General features: G+C 33.1%; 1 protein-coding gene across 1 annotated transcript in view; it reads right to left on the bottom strand.

The window, feature by feature from the left end:
- The window catches only part of LOC135124503 (diuretic hormone receptor), a 36,806-nt gene that overhangs the window by 9,530 nt on the left and 11,930 nt on the right, over positions 1–15,346 (bottom strand). Inside the window, exons 4-5 of the mRNA XM_064049618.1 lie at positions 5,283–5,466; positions 3,871–3,964 (exon numbers count right to left, since the gene is read on the bottom strand). Of these exons, the coding sequence (XP_063905688.1) occupies positions 3,871–3,964; positions 5,283–5,466 (278 nt within the window). The remainder of the gene's footprint in view (positions 1–3,870; positions 3,965–5,282; positions 5,467–15,346) is intronic.

Genomic DNA, 15,346 nt, shown 5'->3' with positions numbered 1-15,346 from the left:
ACGAATAAAAAAAAATCATCACACTGCGCTAGGGCGGGTGGGTGGGGCTTATATTTTGCCTCTTTTTTTTTTAATATACGTAGTTTCACAACAAGAAACTCAAAACATTTTTAAAATGGTAAATTTTTGTAGGGAAATACGGATTTTGCACTTAAGCACCGCCCCTCGGTCTGACGACAAATGAAAAATTCGTCACAATTGAGACAAGGGTGGGTGGGTGGGGCTTAATAATAGCTTCTCTTTATTAATCTACAAATGTAGTTTTTTTTCAACAACACGATACTTAAAAACATCTTTCAGATGGTAGTTTCTTGTAGAGAAATGACTATTTGATGATGATTTTACAATTAAGCTCCGCCTCCCGGTTCACGACAAATAAAAAAAAATCATCACACTGCGCTAGGGCGGGTGGGTGGGGCTTATATTTTGCCTCTTTTTTTTTTAATATACGTAGTTTCACAACAAGAAACTCAAAACATTTTTAAAATGGTAAATTTTTGTAGGGAAATACGGATTTTGCACTTAAGCACCGCCCCTCTGTCTGACGACAAATGAAAAATTCGTCACAATTGAGACAAGGGTGGGTGGGTGGGGCTTAATGATAGCTTCTCTTTATTAATCTACAAATGTAGTTTTTTTTCAACAACACGATACTTAAAAACATCTTTCAGATGGTAGTTTCTTGTAGAGAAATGACTATTTGATGATGATTTTACAATTAAGCTCCACCTTCCGGTTCACGACGAATAAAAAAAAATCATCACACTGCGCTAGGGCGGGTGGCTTATATTTTGCTTCTTTTTTTTTTAATACACGTAGTTTTAACAACAAAAAACTCAAAACATGTTTAAAATGGTAATTTTTTGTAGGGAAATATGGATTTTACACTTAAGCACCGCCCCTCGGTCTGACGACAAATGAAAAATTGATCACAATTGAGACAAGGGTGGGAGGGTGGGGCTTAATCATAGCTTCTCTTTATTAATCTACATATGTAGTTTTCTTTCAACAACACAATACTTAAAAACATCTTTCAGATGGTAGTTTCTTGTAGAGAAATGACGATTTGATGATGATTTTACAATTAAGCTCCGCCTCCCGGTTCACGACGAATAAAAAAAAATCATTACACTGCGTTAGGGCGGGTGGCTTATATTTTGCTTCTTTTTTTTAATATACGTAGTTTTAACAACAAGAAACTCAAAACATTTTTAAAATGGTAAATTTTTGTAGGGAAATACGGATTTTGCACTTAAGCATCGCCCCTCGGTCTGACGACAAATGAAGAATTCGTCACAATTGAGACAAGGGTGGGTGGGTGGGGCTTAATCATAGCTTCTCTTTATTAATCTACAAATGTAGTTTTTTTTTTCAACAACACGATACTTGAAAACATCTTTCAGATGGTAGTTTCTTGTAGAGAAATGACTATTTGATGATGATTTTACAATTAAGCTCCACCTTCCGGTTCACGACGAATAAAAAAAATCATCACACTGCGCTAGGGCGGGTGGCTTATATTTTGCTTCTTTTTTTTTTAATATACGTAGTTTTAACAACAAAAAACTCAAAACATGCTTAAAATGGTAATTTTTTGTAGGGAAATATGGATTTTACACTTAAGCACCGCCCCTCGGTCTGACGACAAATGAAAAATTCATTACAATTGAGACAAGGGTGGGAGGGTGGGGCTTAATCATAGCTTCTCTTTATTAATCTACATATGTAGTTTTCTTTCAACAACACAATACTTAAAAACATCTTTCAGATGGTAGTTTCTTGTAGAGAAATGACGATTTGATGATGATTTTACAATTAAGCTCCGCCTCCCGGTTCACGACAAATAAAAAAAAATCATCACAATGCGAAAGGGCGGGTGTGTGGGGCTTATATTTTGCTTCTTTTTTTTTAATGTACGTAGTTTTAGCAACAACAAACTCAAAACATTTTTAAAACGGTAAATTTTTGTAGGGAAATACGGATTTTGCACTTAAGCACCGCCCCTCGGTCTGACGACAAATGAAAAATTGATCAGAATTGAGACAAGGGTGGGTGGGTGGGGCTTAATCATTGGTTTCTTTTACGTAATACATATATAGTTTTCTGTGAACAACAGGATACTTAAAGCATAATTTGAATCTCAAATTCACTATTTGATATTTTCAGTATTTTATTGTTGAAAGAATACTACCTATATTACGGAAAAAAAGTCAAACAATAAGCCCCACCCACGCGCCCCATTTCAATTGTAATTAATTATTTTATTCGTCGTGAGCGGAGGTGGAGATTAATAGCTAAATCCCTATTTCTATACAAGAAATTACCATGTGAAATATGTGTTAAGTATCGTGTTGTCGAAAGAAAACTATACCAAAATCAGTCTTATCTTAGTAGCTACTGCTACTAGTATTTGATGAGATATAACTGATTTTGGCAGTTTTAACATTTTTGGATTGGACCATTTTTCAACCATTTTCAAAATAGTTGAACTCATTTTCTTGTAGATTTCGATATCCAGTTTTTGAGTTAATTTTTGGACTCGGGTTTTTTTTTAATTTGAAACAATCTTGAGATTCTAGGTATTCTTGTTTGGAAAGAGTCTGAAAGTGCTTTGGAGCCTCTAGTGTCTTTTCTTATAATAATTTAATAAAATTTCTTAAAGGATAAGTCATTTGCCAAAATCACTCTCATTTTAGCAGGTGCTAAAATTAAGAATTTTGTATAATGTGGTTCGCCCCCCTTTAAATTCCAACTGTTCCCTAGAAAATGCCAAAAGAGTATCTGCAGTGAAATATTCGTTTTTTTTTCATTAAGTTGCCAAATTTGTCGTTGCAGGTCTTTCCGAAACATAATTTGTAAATAAATCCGATGGTTTTCGCTTGCCAGATAGTGATGTTTTTTTAAAATTTTCGCCACAGTTGATGTTCCCACCTATGAGAAAAAAAATTAAAAAATATTTTACTGAATTAATGAAAAATTTATAGTTTTACTTTTACATTGCACAATCGTCGCGACTAAGCACGCGGTAAAACCCTGGAAACGCCTATAAATCACTAAAATTCAATATTCACATTAAATATTGGAACTATTTAAACAAATACGAAATGTGAGGAATGTTAATTTTAAATGGAAACTCCCACATCTGCCAGGAAGGAAAATGTTAACGGCGAATTAGAAATTTCCCATTTTAATTGTGCAAACTCGCGTGTTATGAAACAGATAAACGAGGTTTGGATTTTATGTATCTTAAATGAAATTAACTATTCTGTGTGCTCCGATGATATGAAACTGCGTGTTTTATGGTTTAAACGAAAGACAGTCGCGGGACGTCACCTCGAAAATTTGATTACGTATCAAAGAAGTGCAGATACGTGGAGATGAAAATGCATCCGAGATGCTGTCACTCGGAGTGCAGCAAAGGCGATTTTCCATAATCTTTTTCCATTGAAAAATCATAAACGCCGAACTGCCAGTAAAATTTAAAGATCTCTCAGGCGTAAAATTTAAACGGGCATATAAAGAATCCGTTCGAGTTATTATCAAAAGGAAATAAAGGCCGGAATAAACGACCTATTAAAAATCATCGAGTAATGAACCCGATTTTGGAATTAAGCGAGTGCGTAATGGAAAGAGGAGCGGCGATGTAATAATACGCGGTTGCGTAATTAACAAGTAGTAGACAAATTAAGGTGCACGAAAAGCGAAAACACTTCGCAATCGATTCGAAAATTACGAATAAATATTTATACGCGATAAAAATGTTTCGCCTCAAGATTATTACATTTCCTCAGTCAATACTATAGATAACGCTGTTGACACTTCCAATGAAATAATCACGCCATTTTTACGATTTACAAGCACGTTTCGTACCTGCAAGCTGTAGACGAAAATCCACATGAAATCGGCCAGGATGTACGAGCACATCAGGTTCATGTGGATGGTGTTCCGGAGACATCTCAGGTCCCTGCGAACAAACGGAAATTCTCAGAGTTGGAAAACTCCGACAAGTGGATCGCTTTTTTCTTGCTTAATTCCGCAGTTGTGCCAAGTTGGGGAATATTTTTAGGCTTTTGTCGAGCGCCGTCCTGCCGAAAGCCAAACTTTTTAAAATCTATTCAAAGCGAACTTATCTAACATTACAAAACTCAGATAAAGGTGAAATTCTCGTAACTTTCCAGCAAATTGGAGTTGCGGGAAATTGGGCCGAATTATCGATCATGGAAAACGTAGGGTGGAAACACTTGATTGGCAAACGTTTATCTATTAGCATAGGCGCCGGCTGGAAAATTTTAGAGGGAGCTCGGAAGATCATTAACCGGACTACCTTAACTGAAATCTTTTTGTATCGCTTCTGCTGTCTATTGCACGAAGCAGAATTAATTTTTTTGCTGAATCCCAATCGATCGATATTTATATCTCGCAGTGGAATACTTATTATCGTTTTCGGTGAACAGTCAGCTTGTCTGAACTCGACTTTCTTACAATTTAAATGTTCAAAGATCTTGTATCATGTAGCATGTAGTACTCGTCTATAAGTTCGAAGTTATTTAGCGGCATAGTGTCCCGCGGCTGTATTGATCCGAAATGGAATTTAGACGAGATCTTTAATAATAAAACGAATTTTCGGCCACGGGCCTTGTCCCGGAGCGCCCAAGCAGTCGGCGCCTCTGTCGATTAGCATAATGAGATCACTCCCTGATAAAGTACGAATGTGAGTTGAGCAAGAGGTGACTCGCTCGCTAATCCACTTGTCGATAGCCGGCGATAAAATCGAATCCTAGGAAAAATATTATTTGGAGCCTCCTTAAGTACAGTTTTTTGATAACGATTCGAGACACTGTTTACCTTCCTCTCAACCATTAATTTTAGAATAGTGCAAAAAGACTCACCTGTACTTACGTGGATCGATACACCTTATTGGCCACAGATATCGATATCAATCTGGGATGGGTTATAAAATGTTCGGAGCGGCCGCACTGGCCCCAATTTGTGCAGTGAGTGCCCGAACCCAGGTATGTCTTTTGCTCTTTCCGCTTTTCTGGTTGAGAGGAAGCAATCGGCCTTTGAGTGGAAGATTAGGTCTTCGCATGAATCGAATTGCCAGATCTAACTCTTCCATATGACGGCCACTTGCAAAGCCCATCTAAGACCGACACGACACGGGGATTCGAGGGCCCTGTAAAGTAAGTGGAGCAGTGGTCTCTTCACTTGATTTTTGCTAGTGAGATTCAACTCCTCCATCTCATTTTTTGGGCCCGTGCGCTGCGACTGGGTTCACTCACTTGAACTTCCAGAATATGTAGACGGCGAAGAGGAGGGCGACGAGACTGACGGTGTAGCCAATGAAGTAGATCGTGGTCGTTAGTTCCACTTCGGGCACTTCCAAAGGAGATAGTTCTTTGCAGGAGGTATAGTTGCTGTATTGGTCCCAACTTCCGTTCGAGAAGCAGAGACGGGTGGCGTTCTCTGCGGAGGGAAATCAAGAATTAGGCACAGATCGATGCCTCATGTTTACACTAGATTTGCGTAACGTGATGATTCATTTTTTTTTGGCGCGATTTATTGGGACGGGTCAGATCGAGTTCTCAAATTTATTTTTACCAAGGGATTAAAGTTTTTGATAAATATCGCTTTTCTAGATTTAAAGTGAGCATTTTTCGTTGGTTCACACTCGATTTTATCTGTGAACTTTTCACACGGTTTTATTTATTTTGTTTGTTTTACTTTCTTTCGTTATCAAAGGTCGATGGTTTGCTTGAATTTTTGGATGTTTGAAGAATGTGGATTGTATGTTTCAAGGGATTTTCTATCTTGTTTTATCGGCGGTTTGTTCCCATGAGTGTAGTCATTGTTGCAGCTGTTGAATGAAAATCGATGAGAACGGGTCTTAATACTATAACGACTATAATTAGAATTGTTTTAACGCCAATTCAGATATCTTTGTTGATTTAGTACGAAGTACTTATATAGAGTGTCCTAATGCTTTTACGGAACGTTACTCCGTTCAAAAATCGCAGATCAAAAAATCGTTCGACCATTTTTTTGGAAAATTTCTCAGTCCAAAAAAATTAAACTTCTCTCAAACTCCTTTCTATTTTTTTATACACTGATTAAGACAAGATAACCGAAAAATTTTTGACAGAGTTAAATTTTTTAAAATAGCCCAACATTGAATGCAGAAATCGCGTTTTATATACAGGGTTAGCATAAAGTCCTGGAACAATTGAATAACTTTGTTATTTGAAGAGCTTATTTTTGGAAATTTGATGTGGATATATAGCTAAACATGGTGACTTGATTACAATATTTTTAGTTTCGGAGGCTTCCACGGTTGAAATTAATACATGATCGTTTTCCGGGTTGGAAAAAGAGTTTCGCCTCTGGTATGGTTGACATACTGAGTTACCGTGCTCTTTTGCCTTATTCTAACCCTGCTCCTGAAGATGCCACTTACGAAAGTGTGCGAAACGTTGAGCCCAAAAACTCAATTTACACGGTTCCAACCCGGAAAACAATCATGTACAATATTTTTGCTTTTTTTATCGCGTTTGGTTAGACACCCAAGGCGGCCTACTTTTTTTTTAATGGAACAGCCAGTTTTTTTTTTGATATTTTTTGATGCAGAATAAAAAACTAATTTCAGAAATTATCAACATGTTTATACTTCCCGAGCGTAAGCAAAGGAAGTATAAACATGTTGAAAAAAGTAAGTTATAATAGGCATGGAAAATTTTTGATCAAAATCATTTTTAAATTTTGCATTTTTCAATTTTTCAATGTTTCGATATTTCCATCTCCCAATTTTTTCTGTTTTTGATACATTATCAGTTTTTCGGTTTTTCAATTTCTCGATTTTTCCTTTGATTTCATTCTGGGAAACTTTCAATTTCTGGATTTTTCGATTTCGATTTTAAATTTTAGATTTTTTGGTTTGTCGATATTTTTGAGTTTTTAAAATTTTTCTGTTTTCGACTTTTTGATGTTCAATTGCTCAATCTTTCGAGTTTTCGATTTTTCAGTTTTTCAATCCTTCCATTTTTAAAATTTTCAGGTTTTTTGATGTTTCAGTTTTGGAATTTTTCGGTTTTTTGCACTCTCCAATTTTTCTCCGATTTTTCAATTTTTCAATTTTTTATTAATTTTTGGATTTATCAATTTTCGACATTTCAGTTTTCGAGTTTTTCAGTATGTTGATTTTCAAATATTTCGGTTTTTCAATTTTTCGATATCTCGATTTTTGAATTTTTGAATTTCAAATTTACCATTCTATTTTTTTCCTTTTATTGATTTTTCGATATTTTAAATTTTAGATTTTTTGATTTTTCAACTTTTCGAATGCTTAAATTTTTCAATTTTTTAATATTTTGATTTTGCGATCTTTCGATTTTTTGATATCTCGGCTTTAAATTTTTTGATTTTCCGATTTTTTCGACATTTCAGTTTTGGGACTTCAATTTTTCTATTTTTCAATTTTTTTTGTTTATTAAGTTTTAGATTTTTCGATTCCCTGTTTTATGGTTATTCAATTTCTCAACGTTTTAAATTTTAGATTATTTGGTTTGTCGAATTCTCAATTGTTGAATTTTCGGATTTTTGTATTTTTAAAATGTTTGACTTTTCGACTTTTTGATGTTCAATTGCTCCATGTTTCGATTTTTCGAATTTTATATTTTTCCCTTTCTCGATTTCACGATTTTTCGACTTTTCCCATTTTAGTTTCTCAGTTTTTTGATGTTTCAGTTTTGGAATTTTTCGCTTTTTTGATTCCCCAATTTTCCTCCGATTTTTCGATTTTTCAATTTTTCTTTGATTTTTGGATTTATCGATTTCGAAATTTCAGTGTTGGGGTTTTTCAATACTTCGACTTTTCATTTTTTTTAATTTTCTCGTTTTTTCAATTTTTCATTTTCTCAAATTTTCGATTACTCAACTGTCTGATTTTCAGTTTTGGGACTTTCAATTTCACCATTCTTAAAATTTTCTTCCATCTTTTGATTGAGTACTGGGCCAATTGTTGTCAAATTTTGTATTTATATTAGGTATATCATGTAGATGGTAAAACGCTTGGAGATGTTGTGAAGTTATAATAGGCATGAAAAATTTTTGATCAAAATGTATTTGCTCATCCCCCCTAAAAAATTGATGACGTCACCCCAAAATTTTGCTGAAAAAAATGTGCTATCTGAAATGTGTAAAGAATGATGTGTCTATACTGGTGGTTTATCACTGAATTAATATTTTTTAGATTTGCTTATACGGGGTGTCAGAAAAAAATTGATGACTGAGTCAATTTATTTTATCGATCAAAACAAGAATTGCAAAACTGAATATTTTGAAATCTTGCAGACGTTTTAAAGTCATTGTAAGCATGGTAAATTGTTAATCACAATAAATCTGTTTATTTCCCCCAAAAAATTGATGACATCATATTTCGAATAACATGATGTTTCGAATTTTATATTTTCCCCTTTCCTGATTTCACTATTTTTCGTTGTTTTGATTTTTCAGTTTTTCAGTTCTTCCATTTTTCAATTTTGCAGGTTTTTTTTTGAGTTTTCAATATTTCGATGTTTCACATTTTGGTTTCTCAGTTTTTAGATGTTTCAGTTTTGGAATTTTTCGGTTTGTTGATTCTCCAATTTTTCGATTTTTCAATTTTTCTTTGAGTTTTGGATTTATCAATTTTCGATATTTCGATTTTTCAACTTTCGATTTTCCGTTTTTTTGGATTTTTCATTTTCTCAAATTTTCGATTTCTCAACTTTTTGATTTTTCAGTTTTGGGATTTTTCAATTTTACGGTTCTTAAATTTTTCTTCCATTTTTTGATTTTCCAATTTTTCAACTTTTCGATTTTTCGATTTCTCAATTTTTTAATTTTTCGATTCTTCAATTTATGGATATTTTAATTTTTCGATTTTTTAAATTTTAGATTTTTCGAATTCTGGATTTCTTAATTTTTCGATTTTTCAATTTTTCGAATCCTTAAATTTTTCAATTCTTTTACGTTTTGATTTCGCAATCTTTTGATTTTTTGATATCTCGGCTTTAGATTTTTCGAAGTTACATTTTTAGGATTTTTCAAATTCTCTATTTTTGAATTTTTCGATTCTTCAATTGTTCGATTTTTCATGTTTTCGTTTTTTTTTTTAATTCAGATTTTTTTATTTATCGTTTTTTGGTTTTACAACTTTTCGGTTTTCCCTTGTTTCATTTTTAAATTTTGCATTTTTCAATTTTTCAATGTTTCGATATTTCCATTTCCCGATTTTTTCTGTTTTTGATACATTATCAGTTTTTCGGTTTTTCAATTTCTCGATTTTTCCTTTGATTTCATTCTGGGAAACTTTCAATTTCTGGATTTTTCGATTTCTCGATGTTTTACCAGTGATTTTAAATTTTAGATTTTTTGGTTTGTCGATATCTCGATTTTTGGATTTTTGAGTTTTTAAAATTTTTCATTTTTCGACTTTTTGAGGTTCAATTGCTCGATCTTTCGAGTTTTCGATTTTTCAATTCTTCCATTTTTCAAATTTTCAGGTTTTTTGATGTTTCAGTTTTGGAATTTTTCGGTTTTTTGACTCCGATTTTTCAATTTTTCAAATTTTCTTTAATTTTTGGATTTGTCAGTTTTCGACATTTCAGTTTTGGAGTTTTTCAGTATGTTGATTTTTAAATGTTTCGGTTTTTCAATTTTTCGATATCTCGATTTTTGAATTTTTAAATTTCAAATTTACCATTCTATTTTTTTCCTTTTTTTGATTTTTCGATATTTTGAATTTTAGATTTTTCGATTTTTCGATTTTTCAACTTTTCGAATGCTTAAATTTTTAAATTTTTTAATATTTTGATTTTGCGATATTTCGATTTTTTGATATCTCGGCTTTAAATTTTTTGATTTTCCGATTTTTTCGACATTTCAGTTTTGGGACTTCAATTTTTCCCTTTCTTGATTTCACGATTTTTCGACTTTTCCCATTTTAGTTTCTCAGTTTTTTGATGTTTCAGTTTTGGAATTTTTCGCTTTTTTGATTCCCCAATTTTCCTCCGATTTTTCGATTTTTCAATTTTTCTTTCATTTTTGGATTTATCGATTTCGAAATTTCAGTTTCGGAGTTTTTCAATACTTCGACTTTTCATTTTTTTAATTTTCTCGTTTTTTCAATTTTTCAATTTCTCAAATTTTCGATTACCCAACTGTCTGATTTTCAGTTTTGGGACTTTTCAATTTCACCATTCTTAAAATTTTCTTCCATCTTTTGATTTTTCGATTTTTCAACCTTTCGATTTTTCGATTTCTCAATTTTAAATTTATCGATATTTTAATTTTACGATTTTTTAAATTTTAGATTTTTCGATTTCTCGATTTCATGGTTTTTCAATTTTTTCAGTTTTGGGATTTTTCAATTTTTCGATTCTCCAGTATTTCGTTTTTTTATTTTAAATTTTTTTAAAATTCAGATTTTTACCAAAAATGTGTTTTTACTTGTGATTCATCTATTCATATTTTTTATTGATCAAATTAAGAACGAGTTGCCCCATTTTTCCGAAAATATGGAAATTCAAACGTTTTTATTTAATAAAAATTATAATAACATTTTGTCGATTATTACTAGTTTATTGTTTTGATCCTGTGTTGTGAGAGGACGAGCTCATTCAAATCAAACTAATTTCTATGTGATATTCTTCCGATGCACAAACACTTTCAAGTTGTTTTTATTATCGAGGATAACCAAAGGACGTACAGTAATGGAGTCCATTGCTCAATTTGGTACTTTCAAATTTTCTCGATATTTCATAAGGCCGTAGCTAGATCTAGACCAGTTATAATTAACTAAATTATGAATTACAGCATCCAAAAACCGAAAAAATGTACTGTTTCATTCAATAAACGGAACTCAGAGCAATAAAAAAGTCTGGACCGTCGGCATTGTCATCCAGTTATTCCAATTCGTTTTAGTTTAGTTTATGTTTCACCGTCACGTCTACAGATTGATAAGTGTTATGGCTATTTGTCTTAAATTACAAGTACTATACAGGATGTTCCTTTTATCTGTTCACGCTTGACAATTTTTGCATAGGCAACATACATATTATACACCCCCGAGACGGCTTCGTCCAATTAATTTTTTTTTAATAAGCAGTCATAGCAATCACGAAAAAATGACAAGGATGTCAATGTCAAATAATGACAAAATTGAAAAAATTAATACTCAATTTATTTTAAAATTCCCCGCCACAAAAATGTAATACGAAAAAAGACATAATAGGCATGCAGTCGTCACGATTCCGACAGCGAGGGAAGTACTGTCTAAACTCTTTAGACCAATTTTTTGTATCAACAGAAATAAACTTGTTGATAATTTCTGAGGGTAGTTTTTATATTTTATTTATTAAACGTAGGCGGCCCTGTCTGTCAAACCGAGAACACCGAGTCCGTTCCGCGACTTTATACTAACCTGTATATATTTTTTTTATGAAGGTGTTTTTAGTAGTTGAGCCGTCCTGTATATTTTAACGTTTGTGTTTTATTTGCCATAATATCAGATTGGTTAAGAAACGCAGATTCTTTTTCATATTTGGAACGTGATAAAGAAACTTGTTATCATCCATTATTATTTACCCATTTTTAATTGTTCAGCGATAAAACCGTACAAACAATGTTTTTATCTGTAATCAGCAACAAAAAATTATGACACAAAACATCATCTTATTCCAGATTCAATTGAAGATAATACGAAGTGGAAAATTTGAGGAATGTACACGTTATTTTTAAGTTTTTGTCTTTTTTTTAAGAAAAGCAAAAACATTTTTATATATTTAATAACTTTTTCATAAATTTTGTCAGCGCAAATATTTATTTTGTTGGCTATTTTTATAAAATCTACGTACATCTAATCTCATGTTTTTGGTATATCACGCAAATATTACCTTTTTTGATTTATAAACACATTACTCATACCGGAAACGGGGCAAAGCCAACTTTCCTCTTCTCGGAAATGAATAAGGGGGTTTTGAAACATTTCGACTTCGCGGAACATAAAATCATCCTACCCAGTTTGTTTTATGTCAATACTGAGTCACTATTAATGATTGAAGCGAGTTTTTGGGTTTGAATTTGACATAATAAAATTTTAGAAATGTTGCAAACTTGTTAAAAAAATTACAAACATCAATAATCACTCGACGAATCTATAGATACGTATTCTAGATACACAAAAAATTTACTTTATTTACGGAAAAAACGGTAAAAATATATACAATAATGTATGACTTATGCAACCAATAATACTCCTTGATGGTGAGGTAAAACTAGATCAAACTTGTACTTTTGCGTGTTTATTGTTTTCTTATCGGTTTTGATAACCAGTGTCAACTAGAAAATAGAGATGAATAAATGCGATTTTGAAACAAAACATTTCAACGTTTGAGCTTCTGGCAACGAAAACTTGTTAATTAAAACACTCTTTTTTTTCTGATTTCTGTGATGATATTTTCACAACTTTTATCCAGTTTGTGGTCAATACCGTCAATAATTACTAAAAGTTTAATTTAAATTTAAATTTCATTGGTGTGGGGAGAAATAAGGAAATGTCTGACGGTAATAACTAATAAATGACATACTATTTTAATCTGTCGTTTGAGAGCTATTTTATTTTGTACAGTGTACACCAGAAGAGTTATAAGGTCGAGCTTTTCCCCAGTCTATGTTTTGTGTTTTTCTGTTTTCCGACCGACCCACTGCTATTCCAGGAAGACAAAAGACCACAATCACTAGTACATGCAGCTCTCGCAACTCAGCCGGCGTCCTAGCTCCAATTTAATTATGATTTCATTTAAAAAACATAAAAACATACTTCCATGTGCCCCAGAACAGGTGCTCTCCCGCAACAAATTGCGTAAATGTGATATTCTTGCTCGCGGCGCTGTTCAAAAATAGGAAATTCCGTAATTTTAAAGCGCTCGTAATTGGAAACGAAACCACCTACACCACCAAAGAACTTTTGTGATTTCGCCTTTCTAATAAAAGGCAATTTTCAGAGACATAACCTTCAAAAGAATAGCAAGATCGAATTGAATTCCGCGAAAGCGAAGAAACTCGACTCGACGATGCAAAAAACATGCGGGATCGGCGTGTGTAAATAACGAAACGAACAGCGAATTAATTAGAAAAGTTTAACAGACGTTGGTTGTTCGCTAGAGGAAGCGAATTTGTCGGTAAGAAAGGGTGCGATTTTGGATGTGTTTAGCGGAATGTGGGAAAAATTTACGCCGGGCGGTGAGCGATTCGAGCAGACGGCAACTAATCGTGGCAAGTATTACGGAACAAGATAAATACAAAAGTGTAATTTGTTAGGGCGGCGACAGTTATCGTTTCTCAAACTGATTGTTCGGCTCGATGGGGCGGCCGAAGCGGGAGGAGTTATTTAGAATGGAAATGTGACGAGCATAAGGAGCTTTAAGGGTTGTTAGTCGATGTTTCGAAACTTCCCGGGACAAAAATCGCTCAAAAACAACTTCTTTGCTAATTATACTTAGTTCGAGAGGCGGATCTAGCGAGGAAGGAACGGTCAAAAGGCGCTGGTTTGGTGGCAAGTTTTAATGATTCGAGGGATTAATAATCAGTGTTGCAGTTTTTTTATTTCCTGAGCGTAAGCTATTAAAACTGTTGTTATGTTATTTTGGGAAAATCAAACTCTTCGTTGCAAGTCGGACTAACTGTATTTTATTATTTCCAAATTTTGTTGTTTTATACCTTTTCAGACAATTAACGAATAATCAGAAAGGGAAAGGTGACAGAAATATTTAGAATGTTTAACCTTACACTTAATTTGGAAAGACCCATAACACCTCCCACCTAAAGAATTTTGATATATTTGTCAAAATTTAAATTTTCAACTTTTTTGCAAAATCGTTTAATAATATAGATTTAGATCTTGATCTTGTGATGATTGGATATAACGGGGCTGACGGACCTGGCACGTCTGCTGGATTTGGTTTAATAAACGTTTCTTCACCTTCTTCATCATCTTCTACATCTTCTTTGGTTATTTCTTTGAAGCTACCCAGTTGGATCGGCGTATTAGAACGACGCTTATACACACTGCGACTAAATTTGCAAAACAAAATCTTCTATACGACATCTTGCAGCAACATTTCCGAATGATGTAATATAATATGGGAATCAAGGCAAGGAGAAGGAGAACTTCAATAACAACATTATACCATTTCGAATGTGTCACAATGAACGGATTTTCCATATTCCTTTGTAGAGCCTCTTCGAATTTTTGTAGTTGGTGCTTGGCGTGACGCAATTCATCCAAATTTGAACATTAGATTTTACGGTCTTCGTCTGACAGTCTGATGGAATGTGGTCCCATTGTTGTACCTTCAACAGTATTTCACAAACGGGGTGCTGATTAACCATATAAGTTATCGCATCTTGGCAAATAAAATCATCTTCATAAATCGTCTTGCAGGCGGAAAGATCCTTTAGGCGACCGTATTGCATCTTGGTTGTACTTATTAAGAGGTAGGGATAGTCTGTGTCGATGTATGAGAACGTGGATGAGGAGTTCTTATCAAGAGAAGGCAATGGAATTAGGTGATACAAATGAAAGGTTTCTTCGGAAACTAAGGGTATTTGTATAATGTAGATTAGAATATTTCTATCAAAAACAACTGAGAGTCTGCATATTGAGAAATACTTATGAATATGCTCCAGATTATCAGGTGGTATTGGGAAATTCAGATGCAAAAGAGAACTGGCTTTCATAAGCTCATCGCGCAAATTAGTAGGTGAAATAACTGATGGATGTAGAATATTATTCCGAGAAAATAATATTGAAGAAATTATAACGTCATATTCTTCATTTAATTCATTTGTTAATTGTATTAATAAATTGAAATGATCCGTAATTAATTGCGAATAAGTTAATGCATTAATGTCCTTTGTAGCATTTTCTGAAAATTCATTAAATTTATTTATATTATCATTTAATCGTTGTTCGTTTATTTTCAAAGATTGAGCTGACCTATTGTAGTTAGTAATGGCATCTGAAATGCCGTGAATCTGTCGTTTCATTAGCATTTGGGTATCATGATTATTTAAAATGATGTTTAAGTAAATCAAAATGATATTTTGCGAATTTATTTGGTTTAATCTCGATTTTAACAGTGTGATTTTTATTTACTTCTACTATTTTAAATTGACCTTTATAGTTTGGTTGAAGCTTCCGATTCAGATTCCTTTTTTTCTCTTTATTTAAGACATAAACCAAGTCGTTGACTTGAAATTCCTTCGGATGTACATCTCTATCGTAATAGATTTTCGATTTTTCTTTAGA

The sequence above is a fragment of the Zophobas morio genome, unplaced genomic scaffold (genome assembly GCF_036711695.1).
Source record: "Zophobas morio isolate AGI-343-1 ecotype UQ-CSIRO unplaced genomic scaffold, CSIRO_AGI_Zmor_V1 ptg000002l, whole genome shotgun sequence".
NCBI classification, from domain to species: Eukaryota; Metazoa; Arthropoda; class Insecta; order Coleoptera; family Tenebrionidae; genus Zophobas; species Zophobas morio.
Note: the sequence above shows the minus strand (reverse complement) of the source record. Positions and strands in the feature narration are given on the sequence as shown.